At 45.9% G+C, this 20,414-nt stretch overlaps 1 protein-coding gene across 1 annotated transcript in view; it reads left to right on the top strand.

Annotated features, from left to right (window-relative positions):
* Positions 1-20,166, top strand: part of LOC124046734 (EMILIN-1-like) — a 96,680-nt gene extending 76,514 nt beyond the window's left edge. Inside the window, exons 3-8 of the mRNA XM_046367449.1 lie at positions 7,550-7,761; positions 7,886-10,306; positions 11,755-11,880; positions 12,012-12,029; positions 13,291-13,425; positions 15,040-20,166. Of these exons, the coding sequence (XP_046223405.1) occupies positions 7,550-7,761; positions 7,886-10,306; positions 11,755-11,880; positions 12,012-12,029; positions 13,291-13,425; positions 15,040-15,362 (3,235 nt within the window). The 3' untranslated portion in view covers positions 15,363-20,166. The remainder of the gene's footprint in view (positions 1-7,549; positions 7,762-7,885; positions 10,307-11,754; positions 11,881-12,011; positions 12,030-13,290; positions 13,426-15,039) is intronic.
* The last annotated feature ends 248 nt before the right edge of the window (positions 20,167-20,414 follow it).

The raw sequence follows: 20,414 nt of genomic DNA on the forward strand, positions 1-20,414 counted from the left end.
ACATATGACATAATTAAATCAATGTTCAGTTGAAGTCGGAAGTTTACATAGACTTAGGTTGGAGTCATTAAAACTCGTTTTTCAACCACTCCACAAATTACTTGTTAACAAACTGTAGTTTTGGCAAGTCGGTTAGGACATCTACTTTGTGCATGACACAAGTAATTTTTCCAACAATTGTTTACAGACAGATAATTTCACTTCTAATTCATTGTATCACAATTCCAGTGGGTCAGAAGTTTACATACACTAAGTTGACTGTGGCTTTAAACAGCTTGGAAAAATCCTGAAAATTATGTCATGGCTTTAGAAACTTCTGATAGGCTAATTGACATCATTTGAGTCAATTGGAGGTGTACCTGTGGATGTATTTCAAGGCCTACCTTCAAACTCACTGCATCTTTGCTTGACATCATGGGAAAATCAAAAGAAATCAGCCAAGACATCAGAAAAAAAATTGTAGATCTCCACAAGTCTGGTTCATCCTTGGGAGCAATTTCCAAATGCCTGAAGGTACCATGTTCATCTGTACAAACAATAGTATGCAGGTATAAACACCATAGGACCACGCAGCCATCATACCGCTCAGGAAAGAGACACGTTCTGTTTCCTAGAGATGAACGTACTTTGGTGCAAAAAGTGCAAATCAATCCCAGAACATCTGCAAAGGACCTTGTGAAGATGCTGGAGAAAACCTGTACAAAGTATCTATATCCACAGTCAAACGAGTCCTATATTGACATAACCTGAAAGGCCGCTCAGCAAGGAAGAAGCCACTGCTCCAAAACCTCCATAAAAAAGCCAGACTACAGTTTGCAACTGTACATGGGGACGTACTTTTTGGAGAAATGTCCTCTTGTCTGATGAAACTGTTTGGCCATAATGACCATCGTTATGTTTGGAGGAAAAAGGGGGAGGCTTTCAAGCCGAAAAACACCATCCCACCCGTGAAGCACGGGGGTGGCAGCATCATGTTGTGGGGGTGTTTTGCTGCATGAGGGACTGGTGCACTTCACAAAATAGATGGCATCATGAGGGATGGAAAATGATGTGGATATATTGTAGCCACATCTCAATACATTAGTCAGGAAGTTAAAGCTTGGTTGCAAATTGGTCTTCCAAATTGACAATTACCACAAGCATACTTCCAAAGTTGTGGCAAAATGCTTAAGGGCAACAAAATCAAGGAATTGGAGCGGCCATCACAAAGCCCTGACCTGAAAAAGTGTGTGCGAGCAAGGAGGCCTACAAACCTGACTCAGTTACACCAGCTTTGTCAGGAGGAATGGGCCAAAATTCACCCAACTTATTGTGGGAAGCTTGTGGAAGGCTACCCGAAACATTTGCCCCAAGTCAAACAATTTAAAGGCAATGTTACCAAATACTAATTGAGTGTGTGTAAACTTCTGACCCACTGGAAACGTGGTGAAAGAAATAAAAGCTGAAATAAATAAAATCATTTTCTCTACTATTATTCTGACATATCACATTCTTAAAATAAAGTGTGTGATCCTAACTGATCTAAGCCAGGGAATTTTTACTATCATTAAATGTCAGGAATTGTGAAAATCTGAGTTTAAATATATTTGGCTACGGTGTATGTAAACTTCCAACTTCAACTGTATACTGGCAGTACGTGCAGCATTAAAATTGGCAAGAAACTAACAGAATACTTTAACCAGGGGCAGGGCCTTCGCCAGGGTTGTAATCTGAGCCCTGCACTCTTCAATTTTTTACATCAATGAGTTGGCCGCTATTCTAGAAAAATCCTCATCCCATGGTGTTAGTCTCCACAATTCAGAGCTTAAATGCCTACTCTTCACAGATGACCTATGCCTGCTGTCACCCACAGCACATGGCCTACAGCAGAGCCTGGACATGCTAGAGCAGTACTGCCGGACCTGGTCCAAAAATACTACAATAATGATTTTCCAGAGAATCTCCAGATCTCAGGGAATTAGACCAAAGTTCTCAATTGGTACAAATTATATAGAGTACTGCACACACTACATTTACCTATTTTCAAAAATAAGCTCAACCGGACACCTTAAAGATGCAGTGAAGGAACTGAGAGAGAGAAAGCATGCAGGGCATCTACGCCATTAAAAAAACAAATTAAAATTAAAATAGCATTCAAATTTGTCTAAAACTATTTGAATGTGTCATTGAACCAATTGCACTTTATGGCAGTGAGGTGTGGGGTCCACCTACAAAACATGTTTTCACCAAATGGGACAAACACCCCATTGAAACCCTGCATGCAGAGTTCTGTAAGATTATCCTACATGTCCAGAGGAAAACTACAAACAATGCATGCAGGGCAGAATTAGGCCAATATCCACAAATAATAAAAACTAAATAAAAGAGCAATGAAGTTTTGGAAACATCTAAAATACAGTGAACCCTTCTCATATCATTACCAAGCCCTGCAATGCCAAGAGCTGAGCAAAGAAAGAGTCCCCTCATCCAGCTGGTCCTGGGGCTGAGTTCACAAACCTGTTCTACTAACACACTGAAGCCTCAGGACCAGAACATCCAATCAATCAGAATGAAAACAAATTTCAACACAGTCAAATCAAAATTACATTGCTTATTGGGAAACACAAGCACAAACACAAAGCAAGACACAGTGCTATCTGGCTAAATATTTGACCATGGTTACTGATCAAAAAAACCTTGACAAAGTACAGACTCAGTGAGCACAGGAAAGCCTGGCTCCCTGTAGAGGAAAGGCTGTGCAACCACTGCACAACAGCAGAACCTGAGACGGAGCTGCATTTCCTGACAAAATGTCAAAAATATAAAACAATTAGAGAGTGTCATTTCCCCAAATTTGAAACTCTTATTCAAGGTTTCAAAGACCTCTCTGATGAGGATAGGCTACCCGTCCTGTTGGGGGAGGACGCAGAGAGCTGTGGGTTGGCAGCGCACTACATTGCTGCCTGCCATAAGTTGAGGGACAGTGTCTGACAGACCAATCAACCTGCACATGTCCTCTACTGTATGCTTATTGTTATTGTTGAATGTATGGTTATTTTGACACTTGGTTATTGTTGTTACTGTTGTCCTGTTGACAATTTTTATTCTTATTATCTTAATATTGTAAATATCCAAAATAAGCTTTGGCAATATGTACATTGTTACGTCATGCCAATAAAGTGAATTGAATTGAGAGACAGATGTGACAACTCACTAAATGTAACAAATATTCCTGCGAAATCAGGACCTTTCTGACTAATCTGAAACCCATACTATATATATCTCTCTCTTTCTCGCTCTCTGTCTCTCTCTCTGTCTCCTCTCTCTTTCTCCTCTCTCTCTTTCTCTCTCTCTCCTCTATCTCTGTCTCTAACTCTCGCTCTCTCTCTGTCTCTCTCTCTGTCTCCTCTCTCTTTCTCCTCTCTCTCTCTTTCTCTCTCTCTCCTCTATCTCTCTGTCTCTAACTCTCGCTCCGTCTCTCTCTTTTCTCTGTCTCTATTTATCTTCTCTCTCTCTCTCTCTCTCTCTGTTTCTCTTTCTCTAATCTCTCTCTCTCTCCCTCTGTCTCTTGCTCATCTCTCTCACGCGCTCTCTGTCTCTCTATCTCTTGCTCATCTCTCTCCCGCACTCTCCGTCTCTGTCTCTGTCTCTCTCTCTGTCTCTCTTTCTGTCTCTCTCTGTCTCTTGCTCTGTCTCCATCTCGCTCTTGCGCTCTCTCTCTGTCTCTGTCTCTCTCTCTCTCTCTTGTGCTGTCTCTCTCTGTCTGAGTGTGTGCGGAGCGTGTGTTTGTTTGTCTGTTCTAATTGTTTGACAATCAGGATCTCATTTTGGGGTTTGGCTTCCACGCTCCATTGCGGCATACAGTACATTTGCTACAGCCTGAGGACTTCATACAGAGTATTCTCATCCATCAGAGGGGGAGGGGTGTCCTATGAACTATGGTTAGCTAACCAATTAAAACACAGCCTGAGTTTCGAGGAGGTTAATGTAAATATTGAGAAAGAGAGACGTGACGACTGACTAAATAACAATTACATATTGGTCACTAAGTAACAAATATTCCTGCGAAATCAGGACCTTTCTGACTAATCTGAAACCAATTCTCTCTCTCTCTCTCTCTCTCTCTCTCTCTCTCTCGCTCTCTCTCTCTCTCGCTCTCTCTCTCTCTCTCTCTCACACACAGCTGGGAAGCAGATGGCTGTGTATGAGCCTGAATAATACAGTACATACACAGGAAATAAAACAATTCATGCCTGTTCATTTGCAGGGGTATTCATTGTGAAACTTTTCATTTTTATTTCTTCTGAACGCAGTCCAAGCTACATTTGGAAACTGTCTGTTTGTTTGTTTGTCTGTTCTAATTGTTTGACAATCAAGATCTCATTTTGGGGTTTGGCTTCCACACTCCATTGTAGCATACAGTACATTTGCTACAGCCTGAGGTCGATGAGGTTAATGTAAAAACTGGGCCACTTCATTTGTGTATTGTGTGTGTTCTTACAGTAATTCAATATGTTTAGACAGTTATCACAGATGTGCACAATGAAGTGCATTGCTCCTTCAGATGACATGATTGGGTAAAAGGAGATTGCGATGCACGCCTACCATGCCTAAGTCTTCTACAGTAGAGAATGTCTATAAGGACACAAGGCGAGACCTAGATGCAGACATGGGAGGCAGATGGTTTGAGTCTTGATGTCTATTAAACAATCCAAACGGGGTAGGCAAGAGAATGGTTGTGGACAGGCAAAATGTCAAAACCAGTTCAGAGACCAGGAGGTACAGAGTGGCAGACAGGCACATGGTCAAGGCAGGCAGAATGGTCAGGCAGGTGGGTACGGAGTCCAGAAAACAGGCAAAGGTCAAAAACCGGGGGGACTATCAAAAGAGAATAGAAGCAAAAACGCTGGTTGACCTGAAAGGCACACAAGATGAACTGGTACAGAGAGACAGGAAACACAGGGATAAATACACTGGTACAGAGCGACGGGAAACACAGGGATAAATACACTGGTACAGAGAGACGGGAAACACAGGGATAAATACACTGGTACAGAGCGACGGGAAACACAGGGATAAATACACTGGTACAGAGAGACAGGAAACACAGGGATAAATACACTGGTACAGAGAGACAGGAAACACAGGGATAAATACACTGGCACAGAGCGACAGGAAACACAGGGATAAATACACTGGTACAGTGAGACAGGAAACATAGGGATAAATACACTGGTACAGAGCGACAGGAAACACAGGGATAAATACACTGGTACAGAGAGACAGGAAACACAGGGATAAATACACTGGTACAGAGAGACAGGAAACACAGGGATAAATACACTGGTACAGAGCGACGGGAAACACAGGGATAAATACACTGGTACAGAGAGACAGGAAACACAGGGATAAATACACTGGTACAGAGAGACAGGAAACACAGGGATAAATACACTGGCACAGAGCGACAGGAAACACAGGGATAAATACACTGGTACAGTGAGACAGGAAACATAGGGATAAATACACTGGTACAGAGCGACAGGAAACACAGGGATAAATACACTGGTACAGAGAGACAGGAAACACAGGGATAAATACACTGGTACAGAGCGACAGGAAACACAGGGATAAATACACTGGTACAGAGAGACAGGAAACACAGGGATAAATACACTGGTACAGAGCGACAGGAAACACAGGGATAAATACACTGGTACAGAGCGACAGGAAACACAGGGATAAATACACTGGTACAGAGAGACAGGAAACACAGGGATAAATACACTGGTACAGAGAGACAGGAAACACAGGGATAAATACACTGGTACAGAGAGACAGGAAACACAGGGATAAATACACTGGTACAGAGCGACAGGAAACACAGGGATAAATACACTGGTACAGAGAGACAGGAAACACAGGGATAAATACACTGGTACAGAGCGACAGGAAACACAGGGATAAATACACTGGTACAGAGAGACAGGAAACACAGGGATAAATACACTGGTACAGAGCGACAGGAAACACAGGGATAAATACACTGGTACAGAGCGACAGGAAACACAGGGATAAATACACTGGTACAGAGAGACAGGAAACACAGGGATAAATACACTGGTACAGAGAGACAGGAAACACAGGGATAAATACACTGGTACAGAGAGACAGGAAACACAGGGATAAATACACTGGTACAGAGAGACAGGAAACGCAGGGATAAATACACTGGGGAAAATAAGCGACACCTGGAGGGGGTGGAGACAATCACAAGGACAGGTGAAACAGATCAGGGCGTGACAGATGCTTCTGATACTGTGTTATACACTCGAGCGGAGAAGGAGACTGATTGCAAACATGTTGAGGTCTGAATAGTTTCCCCAGTAAATGATTTAATTAACCTTGGTATTGAGTGAGGATTAGAGTTACATCAAACTGCCCCTCAGGGCAGAAACCAGCCTCCGATGTTCATGCCTCCGAGCCTGGGAACGATGGGAAAATCTCAAATGAAATGCAAACGTAATTAGGGAGAAAATGCTTGTTACTTGGCTTTGTGGCCTGTAGTGAGTGCGTTTTGGATTGAGACACATAAACATTCTCCATAAAGGTCTTTGGCTGAGAGTGCAGTTTCATGAGTTCAGGCCAACAGAATAGCCAACAGGCCCATTGAAACTCAGTGGTAGGAACTCCATTTTAACTTGGAAATAGATAGATATTAAATAAACAAAAATGTGTGAAGTGGTAGAAAAACCCAGCATGTTAAAATGAGGATGAATGTTGAATTCTGCCAACGATGACATTTACGTCATTGAGCAGACACTCTTATCCAGAGCTACTTACCGTAGTGAGTCATTTAGCAGACACTCTTATCCAGAGCTACTTACCGTAGTGAGTCATTTAGCAGACACTCTTATCCAGAGCTACTTACCGTAGTGAGTCATTTAGCAGACACTCTTATCCAGAGCTACTTACCGTAGTGAGTCATTTAGCAGACACTCTTATCCAGAGCTACTTACCGTAGTGAGTCATTTAGCAGACACTCTTATCCAGAGCTACTTACCGTAGTGAGTCATTTAGCAGACACTCTTATCCAGAGCTACTTACCGTAGTGAGTCATTTAGCAGACTCTCTTATCCAGAGCTACTTACCGTAGTGAGTCATTTATAGCAGACACTCTAATCCAGAGCTACTTACCGTAGTGAGTCATTTATAGCAGACACTCTTATCCAGAGCTACTTACCGTAGTGAGTATACACATTCTCGTACCGGTCTCTCGTGGGAATCAAACCCACGACCCTGGCGTTGCTCTACCAACTGAGCCACACGGGACTATTACAAACATTTTTACAGTGAGTGTGTCAGGGGCCAAAAGCAGATGTACAGTAAGTTGAAAATTACCACCCGTGACCAATTATAATTGCGTACTGTCAACAACATTTACATTTAGTTAACTCTCTTAGTCTTATCCACTGCGACCAACGATAAGTGTATTCAACCAAGATAGGTGAGACAACCTCATTGTAAATCACTGCACTTCATCGTCGTCGTCGTCTCTGATTCTCAACAGGTATCGAACGTATATGAAGCCGCGGTACAAGGTGGCCTACAAGATGGTGACGGACATGGAGTGGAAGTGTTGCCATGGTTACACCGGAGATGACTGTAGCGAAGGGCCGAGCGGCGGGTCGGGGACCCAGATCGCTACAGCCAGACCCAAACCGTCCCGACCGGGACAGACCGGAACCGACACAGGTCACAGAGGACAGAGTGGGGGAGACGGTGGGTGGATGTTTATGTCCCTGCTCTCCCTCTTCCTCCTCTTCAGTCCTTGTCTTCTCCATGTTTCATGGGAGCTCTCATCCTCTTATAATATAAGTATAATAATATTCTGTTTGTGTTCCAGGGCGAGGCGACAGCGACAAGACGCGGCAGCTGGAGGACAAGATCCAGAGCCTAACCAAGGACCTCCAGGACCTGCAGTCCACGCTGAGGGGCATGAACGAACGCTTCCAGGAGGAGATGCGCAAACCGGGCTTCAGTGGTGGTGGCACCAAGACCCCAGCGGATGCGGCCCAGCCGGAGATTAAGGACACCATCCACAGCATCCAGACCAAACTAGACCAGCTGGACAACCGGACACAGGCTCACGACAAGACCTTGGTCAGCATCAACAACCACCTGGTCAACGGGAATGGCGGCGGTGGGAATGATCTTGGCGACTCCTCTGGAGGCACCGGTGGGATTAGTGGTGGGAAGCTCAACACGCTGAAAGAGGAGATCCTGAGGGAGCTGGAGAGAAGGGTGTCTCTGTCCTGCTCCTCCTGCCAGTCGGGAGTGGAGGACCTACGGAGACAGCAGCAGGAGGACAGGGAGCGGATCCGTGCGCTGGAGAAGCAGCTGAACGCTGTGGATGGACGATATCGCCAGAGCCTAGACGGCCTGCGCCGCGAGGTGACACGCTCCCAGGGCTGCTGCGATTCTGTCACCGACCTCAAGGACAGGGTCACAGATGCTGAAAGGAAGATAAGCTCCATATCAGAGAACTATGATGTCATCCAGAACCGCATGGATAAGGAGCTGGGCAGTGGCGGTGGTAGTAATGGAGGTGGGGGTTTCCCAGGAGGTGGAGGTGGCTTTGTCCCTGGAGGTGGTGGTTTTGGCCCTGGAGGTGGTGGCTTTGGCCCTGGAGGTGGCAGCGGGTTACCCAGGGTGATAGAGGACAGGCTGGACGGTCGTCTGAGGGACCTTGAGAGGTGGGTGAACAGCACAATGCAGCACACAGAGGAGACAGAGAAAGACCTGAAGGACTACTTCAACCGTGAGCTGGGTGACCTCCGGACCGTGTTCCTGGACCGGTTCGACGACCAGGGATACCGCATCGGCGACATAGAGCTAGACGTGGGCATTGTAAAGGACCTCGTGTCGGACCACGACAAGAATGTGACCCGCCTGGCGAACTCCACGGCACTACTAGACAAGAGTCTGACTGACTGTGGCTGTGGAGGAACAGGAGGAGGAGGAGGAGGAGTTGGAGGAGGTAGAAGAGAAGATGGAGGAGGAAGTAGAGGAACCGGAGGAACAGGGGGAATGGGAGGGAGAGGATCTGAAGGTGGGACAGGGGAAGGAGGAAGGGGAGATACAGGAGGAACAGGAACTGAAGGAAGGGGAGATGGAGGAAGTGGAGGAATAGGGGGAACCGGAGGAGCTGGAAGGGACGGAGGAAACGATTACGACGGAGACTCTGTGAAGTCTATCACCTGGAGAGTGGTGGCCAATGAGGACGAGATCCGACGCTTTGACACGCGGATCAAGGACCTGTCCGTCTCGGGCGACTCACTCATGGACAAGGTGCTGGATCTCAGCCACGACATCCGCAAGATCAAAGCCCTGACCGGAGACAATGGCGAGCACTTCAACCGCATCGTCACAGAAGTTGAGACGCTCGGGCGCGGCATGGATGACTGCGACGTCTGTGGAAGAGTTGAAGACGAGTTCAAGAAGCTGAAGAACCACACCCTGAACCGCTGGGAGAAGGACATCAACACCATCCAGAACCGGGTGGATTCCAACCAAAGCTTTTGCTCCACTCTACAGGAAGAGGTGGGGAAACTCCGGGAGGTGGTAGGGAAGTGTAGCGACCAGTGTAAGATCCACCTGGAGACCCCAACAACAGGAGGTGGCACTGGAGGACGAGGCCTGGATGAACCTGATAAGCCCTTGGACGGCCACAGTGTGATCGGAGGCACGTCCAACAACGGCCACCTCAAGTCCCTACAGGGCGAGCTGTCCGAGGTCATCCTGACCTTTAGCTCCATTAACGACACGCTGAGGGGCCTGGAGCACACAGTGCAGAAACATGGCAGTGTCATCACGGACCTGGGCAACACCAAGGACAAGATCATCTCTGAGCTGGACAAGATACAGCAGGAGGTGACTGAGCACATCGAGAAGAGCCGCGACCGCCTCGACGGGGTGGATCGCGACGTGCGACGCTTCGAGAGCACCCTAGTGGTGGAGGTGGGCGACTGCAAGCGTTCTGGCGACGGCCTTGAGAAGAGGCTGTTCAAGATGGAGGGCGTGTGCGGGCGGCTGGACGGCGTCTCCGATTCGCTCCAGAAGATCAAGGAGGGGCTGACCAAGCACATGTCGGGCCTGTGGAACTGTGTAAATGGTCTGAACGCCACGGTCATTTCCCATGGAGGGATCATTGAGAGCATCCAGACCACTCAGCTGGACGGGATCCATGGCAAGATCAAGAACCTCAACTCATCAGTCAGTCACATCCTCACGGAGTTCCAGAATCTTTCGGAACAGGACCTGACCGGTGAGTGTGTTGCTTTACACTGTATTCCTTTCAGAGAGATTATGGTCTAGACCAGGGCTCTCCAACCCTGTTCCTGGAGAGATACCCTCCTGTAGGTTTTCACTCCAACCCCAGGTGGAACTAACCTGGTTCAGCTTATCAACCAGCTAGTTATTAGAATCAACCCAGTGGGCACAGACGTCAGTTCAACGTCTGGTTTTGATTTACATTTGGTTGAGTTGTCATTTAACAGGAATTCAATGTTAAATCAAATAAAACAATTCACAATGTCATTGGATTTAGATAAAAATGTTGGTGGAAAAACATGAAATGACATTGATTACTTTTTTTTAATCAATCAGTTTTCCACATTGATTTTCTTGTTTGAAATTACATGGCAACAACATTGATTCAACCAGTTTTTGCTCAGTGGGAGGGGCACTTGATTAGGGTTGGAGTGAAAACCTAGAGGACGGTAGCTCTCCAGGAACAGGGTTGGAGAGCACTGATCTAGATCCAACATTAGTAACTACAGAAATTAAACAATGCATGGTTTTAAAATAAAGAGCATGTTCATTTGGAGAGGATTTACATTGACACAGAGTATTTTCTGAGTTCATGTTGACAATTATATATTTATATTTTCTATTAAACTTATCCTCTCTCACATGTTCTGCTTTGTAGGTGTGGTTGGTTAGAGGTTTGAATGGTACACAGCTTTTGGTAAAACTGAACTAAAACCATCATGTGTCTTAAACTCTAGACTAACCTTGTCCTGTCTAAACTTGACCAGTCTACAAGACAGCACATTCAGTGGGTATAAGGACACAATGAACACGGGTGCATATGTAAAGTCTCAAGTAACACATTTGCACACAAGTGTCAACATACAGAACGGTGTTAGCTACAATAAACACAGAGGCCCCATCGAACAACACCAAGAAACAGACTGATGATTACAAAAACATTCAGGATCCACTAATTAAAACTAACAATGTCTATTTGTGTAATATGTGAGTCTCACGTTAAATGGTGGCCTGCTATTAGTGTGTCTGTCTGTTATGCAGTCTTTCATAACACTCCTTGAGGCTTCTCGGGTTACACACGTCTCAGTGTTCAAATAATCTGATGCTTCTGTGTCGAGGGAACAATGTATTATAATGTCGTAATACCTCATTCAGTGACATATCTGAATGAGAAAACCCCTCCACTGTATCGTTACAGTGGTTTTGTCTGGAATGGTTTCTATGTTCCCTAACAGGCCGTCTTTGGGTCAACTTTGATTATTTAAGTTAAATAACAATGGCAATTATTAAAGTTACTTCAATTATTGAATGCCTGAAATAACTTTAATAAATACGTAATATTTAAATTATAACGTGCATTGATTATTCAACTTTTGAAATGTAAATTTAAAAAAAGGAATATTACAGTATTAATATTGTTGTCATTGCCTCCCACCACCATAGGCCTGCCTGGTCCACCAGGTCCCTCTGGGGAGAGAGGGTTCCAAGGGCTGCCTGGCGCTAAGGGGCCCCAAGGCAGGGACGGACCCCCGGGCAGGCAGGGAGAGAACGGGCCCAGAGGATCACCAGGTTAACAGGAACCATACAAGCCCTTTATAAATCAGTCTTTATGCCTCAGGAAATGTGTTTTTATATGTTGATGTTAGACTGAATGGTTTGAGTCAGTCTAACTTGTCTCTTCCTCTCTTTTTTCACTGCAGGCCTCAAAGGTGAACAAGGTATGTTGATCTTTCATTATTAGCATTTGAGTCCGACATGTTAGCAATGTGCTAATGCACTCAACAGTGCTGTGTGTTACATGTCATTCCATAACATGAGTATTGCTGAGGGTCATTAACAGTCAGGGTGAATTGAGTTCAGTTTGAGTGTGTGTGGGGATCACTGTATAGGTCAGAGGTCAGCATTGGGCCAATGAGAACATGAATCCTCAGAGGCAGCCAGGAAATGTGCACATAATGCTTTCTGGGTCTGCTTGAGGGTTACATGTGGTGATTGTGAGATACATAGTGTGTGTGTGTGTGTCCCTTTTTGTGTGTGTGTGTGTTTTAATGTGTAGCGTTGTTGACCCCTTTTTGTTTTACATAACCGCTCTGAAACATTCCCATCATGAAGGCAACTGCATCTGAAACATACTGAACAAAAATGCTGCAAAAACACAACGTCTAAATTGTTGGTCCCATGTTTCATGAGATGAAATAAAAGATCCCAGAAATGTTCCGCACACACAAATCTCTCTCAAAATTTTGTCAACAAATTTGATTGCATCCATGTTAGTGAGCATTTCTCCTTTGCCAAGATAATCCAACCACCTGACAGATGTGGCATATCAAGAAGCTGATTAAACAGCATGATCATTACACAGGTGCACCTTGTGCTGGGGATAACGATGACCACTGGCATAGTCACCAGACATGTCACTCATTGAGCATGTTTGGGATGCTCTGCATCAATGTGTACGACATTGTGTTCCGGTTCTCTCAAATATCCAGCATCTTTGCACATCTATTAAAGAGGAGTTTGAAAACATTCCACAGGCCACAATGAGCAGCTTGATCAACTCGATGTGAAAGAGATGTGTCGCGTTGCATGAGGCAAATGCTGGTCACACCAGACTGGTTTTTAGTTTTCTGAGCCATTGCTTTTTAAGGTATCTTCTCACCAACAGATGCATATTCTGTATGTATTCCCAGTCATGTGAAATCCATAGATTAGGGCATAATGAATGTATTTATTTTGACTGATTTCCTTATTGAAATCTTCAAAATTGTTGCACATTACGTTTTTATTTTTAGATTAGAAGGCTGTCTAACCGTCTTGAACAAAAGTCTCTCTCTTGCCATGTTCCTTACACGTTGTTTACGTTGCCATGTTGTCTGTAATGAACTGTGAACATGGATTTCCTCATGGCAGAACAATGAAATATCACATATAGTTGATAATAACCGTGCTCTTTCTGAGATGTTGTATTTTTGCCCTCAGGTATGCCAGGTGCCGATGCCAACGTGCCCAAGCTGTCCTTCTCTGCCGCTCTCACCTACCCCATGCTTAGTGCTGGCACCATCGTCTTCGACAAGATCTTTGTCAACGAGGGAGAGTTCTATGACCCGCGGACTGGTACTGAATAGATAGGACTTGTAATGTAAGGTTTTTAGTTGTACATAACTGCCTTCATTTGGCTGGACCCCAAGAAGAGTAGCTGCTGCCTTGGCAGGAACTAATAGGAATGCATTATAACCCCAGGAAGAGTAGCTGCTGCCTTGGCAGGAACTAATGGGAATGCATTATAACCCCAGGAAGAGTAGCTGCTGCCTTGGCAGGAACTAATAGGAATGCATTATAACCCCAGGAAGAGTAGCTGCTGCTTTGGCAGGAACTAATGGGGATCCATAATAAACCCCGGGAAGAGTAGCTGCTGCCTTGGCAGGAACTAATAGGAATGCATTATAACCCCAGGAAGAGTAGCTGCTGCCTTGACAGGAACTAATGGGGATCCATAGAAAAAACCAGGAAGAGTAGCTGCTGCTTTGGCAGGAACTAATAGGAATGCATTATAACCCCAGGAAGAGTAGCTGCTGCCTTGGCAGGAACTAATGGGAATGCATTATAACCCCAGGAAGAGTAGCTGCTGCCTTGGCAGGAACTAATGGGAATGCATTATAACCCCAGGAAGAGTAGCTGCTGCTTTGGCAGGAACTAATGGTGATCCATAATAAACCCCAGGAAGAGTAGTTGCTGCCTTGGCAGGAACTAATGGGGATGCATTATAACCCCAGGAAGAGTAGCTGCTGCCTTGGCAGGAACTAATAGGAATGCATTATAACCCCAGGAAGAGTAGCTGCTGCTTTGGCAGGAACTAATGGGGATCCATAATAAACCCCGGGAAGAGTAGCTGCTGCCTTGGCAGGAACTAATAGGAATGCATTATAACCCCAGGAAGAGTAGCTGCTGCTTTGGCAGGAACTAATGGCGATCCATAATAAACCCCAGGAAGAGTAGTTGCTGCCTTGGCAGGAACTAATGGGGATGCATTATAACCCCAGGAAGAGTAGCTGCTGCCTTGGCAGGAACTAATAGGAATGCATTATAACCCCAGGAAGAGTAGCTGCTGCTTTGGCAGGAACTAATGGCGATCCATAATAAACCCCAGGAAGAGTAGCTGCTGCCTTGGCAGGAACTAATGGGGATCGATAATAAACCCCAGGAAGAGTAGTTGCTGCCTTGGCAGGAACTAATGGGAATGCATTATAACCCCAGGAAGAGTAGCTGCTGCCTTGGCAGGAACTAATGGAGATCCATAATAAACCCCAGGAAGAGTAGCTGCTGCCTTGGCAGGAACTAATGGGAATGCATTATAACCCCAGGAAGAGTAGCTGCTGCCTTGACAGGAACTAATGGGGATCCATAAAAAAAACCAGGAAGAGTAGCTGCTGCTTTGGCAGGAACTAATGGGGATCCATAATAAACTCCAGGAAGAGTAGCTGCTGCCTTGGCAGGAACTAATGGAGATCCATAATTAAATACAAATACAAATACTGTGAGTTCAATCTACATGTGAAGGGTATTTATCGCAGTTAGTTACATCATTATTTGAGTTAATGTACAATGAGCCAACTGTCAAACCAAGCCATAAACCTAAAGAGGCAACTGTTTGCTATATTGCTGTGTACAACATCAGTGAGTATGCTAAGCTAATGCTGACCTCACTATCTCTGTCTCGGTGTTGCCCAGGCATCTTCACGGCGCCCGTTGATGGCCGCTACTTCTTCAGCGCAATCCTGACTGGCCACAAGAACGAGAAGATTGAGGCGGTGCTGTCCAAGTCCAACTACGGTATGGCCCGTGTGGACTCCGGGGGATACCAGCCAGAGGGACTGGAGAACAAGCCGGTAGCTGAGGCCAAGATCACCCCGGGCTCCCTGGCAGTGTTCAACATCATCCTGCCCCTCCAGGCCGGAGACACAGTCTGCATTGACCTGGTCATGGGCAAGCTGGCCCACTCTGTAGAGCCTCTCACCATCTTCAGTGGAATGCTGCTGTATGAACATATGTAAGCCAAAACCCACTAGGGTTGTCCATCTGGAACATAAGAGAGGGAGAGGAAGGAAGAAACGGAAGAAGGACGAGGGAAGAAGAAAGTTAGAGAAGAGAGGGTCTGGGGTTGGTCCCCATTCTGGACTGTTTAGACTCACAGTTTGAATTGACAACCGCTTTTCAAAGCAAAACGACAGGGTCCAGAGATGGAATTACTTTATATCAACTCGCAAAACACGGGAACGAACGACAACTAGGAGACGACTACAACGACAGAAAAATGTTGTGTTTCTCCCTCTGCGTGTCATTCCTGGCCCTCTGATGTTGTGAAACCTGATGAACTGCTTGAACAAACACAGGATGTACTATAAACTAAGTAGCAGACTGAGAGATTTCGCCCTTCATTTTTTTTACCTAGCTCGTCCAGTATTTGGAGAAGTGTTTTTCACAACAAATGTGTTGCTACTACTGCAGGATTTTTCTATGGTTATTCTTATTAATATGTCCCTGTTTCTATATTACTCACTCCAGGCATGGGGCTCAGCGTACAGTAGTCCTCAGTGCACCACTGCCGACCATAAGGTCTGCTTGACATCCCACCTTTGCTGCAAAGTATTTCCCTGCCAAAGAACCAGACCCACTGTCAAGGAGGTTAACCGGAAGTTAGGAATAGAGGAGAGAACCTGGAATGAGAAATTCCTTGCTTGATTTTCTATAGCTGATTTCTATGGTGATGAATTCACGTGTTGTGATTTTAATGTCATCGTGCACCTTTTGCCTCCTTGTCTCTCCGTTCTGTAATGCCTTTGGCCTGGCGATCCAAAGCTTGGCTTTGTTGACGATAATTGCTACAGCTTAAGTGTGTTATACTGGTGGTTCCCAAAGACTTTTATGTGCCCTACGTGACCTTGCCAAATGTGCCATCCGTGACCTAGCTAAATGTGCCGTCCGTGACCTAGCTAAATGTGCCATTTGTGACCTAGCTAAATGTGCCATCCGTGACCTAGCTAAATGTGCCATCCGTGACCTAGCTAAATATGCCGTCCGTGACCTAGCTAAATGTGCCATCCGTGACCTAGCTAAATGTGCCGTCCGTGACCTAGCTAAATGTGCCATCTGTGACCTAGCTAAATGTGCCGTCCCTGACCTAGCTAAATGTGCCGTCCGTGACCTAGCTAAATGTGCCGTCCGTGACCTAGCTAAATGTGCCGTCCGTGACCTAGCTAAATGTGCCGTCCTTGACCTAGCTAAATGTGCCGTCCGTGACCTAGCTAGATGTGCCGTCCTTGACCTTGCTAAATGTGCCGTCCTTGACCTAGCTAAATGTGCCGTCCGTGACCTAGCTAGATGCGTTGTCCGTGACCTAGCTAGATGCGTTGTCCCTGACCTAGCTAAATGTGCCGTCCGTGACCTAGCTAAATGTGTTGTCCGAGACCTAGCTAGATGTGTTGTCCGAGACCTAGCTAAATGTGTTGTCCGTGACCTAGCTAGATGTGTTGTCCGTGACCTAGCTAAATGTGTTGTCCGTGACCTAGCTAGATGCGTTGTCCCTGACCTAGCTAAATGTGCCGTCCGTGACCTAGCTAAATGTGCTGTCCGTAACCTAGCTAAATGCGTTGTCCCTGACCTAGCTAAATGTGCCATTTGTGACCTAGCTAAATGTGTTGTCCGTGACCTAGCTAAATGTGCCATTTGTGACCTAGCTAAATGTGCCATTTGTGACCTAGCTAAATGTGCCATTTGTGACCTAGCTAAATGTGCCATTTGTGACCTAGCTAAATGTGCCGTCCGTGACCTAGCTAAATGTGCCGTCCGTGACCTAAAGCCTTCAGACATGTCTTGCCATGCTCAATGTTCAAACCCCAGACCCAGCCTGGACCACAACCAAGTAGAAATTTGCCTCAACCAAGCAGAAGGAAACTCTGCCCTGTACCCCAGTACAGAAGGAAGCCCTGTCTTATACCCAGTACAGAAGGAAACTCTGCCTAATACCCCAGTACAGAATGAAACCCTGCCTTATACCCCAGTACAGAAGGAAGCCCTGCCTTATAGCCCAGTACAGAAGGAAGCCCTGCCTTATACCCCAGTACAGAAGGAAGCCCTGCCTTATACCCCAGTACAGAAGGAAGCCCTGCCTTATACCCCAGTACAGAAGGAAGCCCTGCCTTATACCCCAGTACAGAAGGAAGCCCTGCCTTATAGCCCAGTACAGAAGGAAGCCCTGCCTTATACCCCAGTACAGAAGGAAGCCCTGCCTTATAGCCCAGTACAGAAGGAAGCCCTGCCTTATACCCCAGTACAGAAGGAAGCCCTGCCTTATACCCCAGTACAGAAGGAAGCCCTGCCTTATACCCCAGTACAGAAGGAAGCCCTGCCTTATACCCCAGTACAGAAGGAAGCCCTGCCTTATACCCCAGTACAGAAGGAAGCCCTGCCTTATACCCCAGTACAGAAGGAAGCCCTGCCTTATACCCCAGTACAGAAGGAAGCCCTGCCTTATACCCCAGTACAGAAGGAAGCCCTGCCTTATACCCCAGTACAGAAGGAAGCCCTGCCTTTATACCCAGTACAGAAGGAAGCCCTGCCTTATACCCCAGTACAGAAGGAAGCCCTGCCTTATACCCCGGTACAGAAGGAAGCCCTGCCTTTATACCCAGTACAGAAGGAAGCCCTGCCTTATACCCCAGTACAGAATGACCACATGGCCTATAGATCCTTTATTACATCATTAGAGGGAATCAGATGATGTGACTCAACAATCTTCAACCTAACACAGAGTCACACCCCAAAGTGTGAGAAAGTCAGTCTGAAAGCCTCAGTGACCAGTCAGGAGGGAGTATCACCCCTCCCCCCGAACCCGAACCCCCCATTTCTCCCTTAGGCACACGATGTGTTGAACGGCTGCCAAGGGCCACAAGGAGTGAGCGGATCGTAAACAGAGCGATGTGCTCTCTCTCTCTCTCTAAGAGGCCCCGGTGGACGTCATTAATCGAGGCACAGTGAAGTGTTTACACAGGATGATAAATAAGAAGCTCTCTCTGACAGCAGGGGATGATTACTTGGTCATGTCTGTCGGCCCCCCAATGGCCCAATGATGCAGAGGAATAGTTACAGGCCTTCTAATGGCCCAATGATGCAGAGGAATAGTTACAGGCCTTCTAATGGCCCATTGATCCAGAGGACTAGGTTCTCTAATGGCCCAGTGATACAGAGGTCTAGGTTTTCTAATGGCCCAGTGATACAGACCGGGCCAGATGCAACAATGAGGAACTTTCAGACCAGGGAAGATGCAACAATGAGGATCTGTCAGACCAGGGAAGATGCAACAATGAGGATCTGTCAGACCAGGGAAGATGCAACAATGAGGATCTGTCAGACCAGGGCAGATGCAACCATGAGGATCTTTCAGACCGGGCCAGATGCAACAATGAGGAACTTTCAGACCAGGGAAGATGCAACAATGAGGATCTTTCAGACCAGGGCAGATGCAACAATGAGGATCTTTCAGAGCAGGGCAGCAATGAGGATCTTCCAGAGCAGGGCAGCAATGAGGATCTTTCAGAGCAGGGCAGCTGCAGCAATGAGGGTCTTTCAGAGCAGGGCAGCAATGAGGATCTTTCAGAGCAGGGCAGCAATGAAGATCTTTCAGAGCAGGGCAGCTGCAGCAATGAGGATCTTTCAGAGCAGGGCAGCTGCAACAATGAGGATCTTTCAGAGCAGGGCAGCAATGAGGATCTTTCAGAGCAGGGCAGAGTTAATAAAAGGAAGAAAAGCAGGTTTAATTATAACTGAAACATGATGTCAGTCAACTCATTTCTTTAGTTAAAAGACAGGTGCTGCTGCCATCGTCATCAAGGATGTTGGAATTATTTTGGTGTGAACGTGCAAAAGTAACCTACTTTTTGAAGTGATTTGTTTGACAATAAGATGAAAACATCATGACTGATTGCGGTCATGGTACATTAAAAGTACATTTTTACAGTTAAATTACATGTCTTTACTATAAAACCCATAGGAGGGGGGGGGGGGGGGGGAACTCAGACTGACCTCTGCCTGGGTCCTCCAAATCACTAAACCCGCCCCTGTACAGAGGAATATTTTACAGGCCCTCTAATGGCCCAGTGAATCAGAGGAATATTTTACAGGCCCTCTAATGGCCCAGTGAATCAGAGGAATAGTTACAGGCCCTCTGATGGCCCAGTGAATCAGAGGAATAGTTACAGGCCCTCTAATGGCCTATGTGATACTCCGCACCTAGTGTTTTCCCAACCCAGTCCTAGGTTCCCACTTAACCGTTTCACATATTTGATCTATTCCAACACTAGCTCACCATAACAGGATCATGTTTGGTGCTTTCTAGTGCTGCATTAGACTGTGTGTTATTTACTAGGAAAATGGATTCAGTTTACAGAACAGCAAATGGATACCAACATATTTGGCAGAGAGGTACACCATTGCAATCAAATACATGGAGTTGTATTCAAATTCTATCACTAATTCTATCACTATTCTATCACTATTTGAAAGACGCTGTATTTAGTTGAGAAGCTGCTGTCTTGCTACTCTTGTGCCTTTTGAGTATTTCTCCACCTGGTCCTATCTGACCTCTGTGTTTGTTATTGCTAAAGGAATTCCAAAGGTTTACTCAATCTATGAAGTCACCAACAACTGGTCATTCCACATGCCAACCAAAGCAATGCTATGTATTAAAGGTGCAGTTCCGCCTTGTTTTCTGCAGCTCCTCCTCCCTACAGTCTAACCTTTTGCCTTGAATGTGTGATTTGGTCGACACGTGTAGCTCAAATAAAGGTATTTAATTTTACAGCCATGTTCTCTGCGTAGGAGTTTGTTTTTAATTCTCTGCTCAGTGGGTTAGGACTCTGATCTAGCTGCTCAGAGGGTTAGGACTCTAATCTATCTGCTCAGAGGGTTAGGACTCTAATCTAGCTGCTCAGAGGGTTAGGACTCTAATCTATCTGCTCAGAGGGTTAGGACTCTGATCTATCTGCTCAGAGGGTTAGGACTCTAATCTAGCTGCTCAGAGGGTTAGGACTCTAATCTAGCTGCTCAGA

Source organism: Oncorhynchus gorbuscha, linkage group LG10 (assembly GCF_021184085.1).
Source record: "Oncorhynchus gorbuscha isolate QuinsamMale2020 ecotype Even-year linkage group LG10, OgorEven_v1.0, whole genome shotgun sequence".
Lineage (NCBI taxonomy): Eukaryota > Metazoa > Chordata > Actinopteri > Salmoniformes > Salmonidae > Oncorhynchus > Oncorhynchus gorbuscha.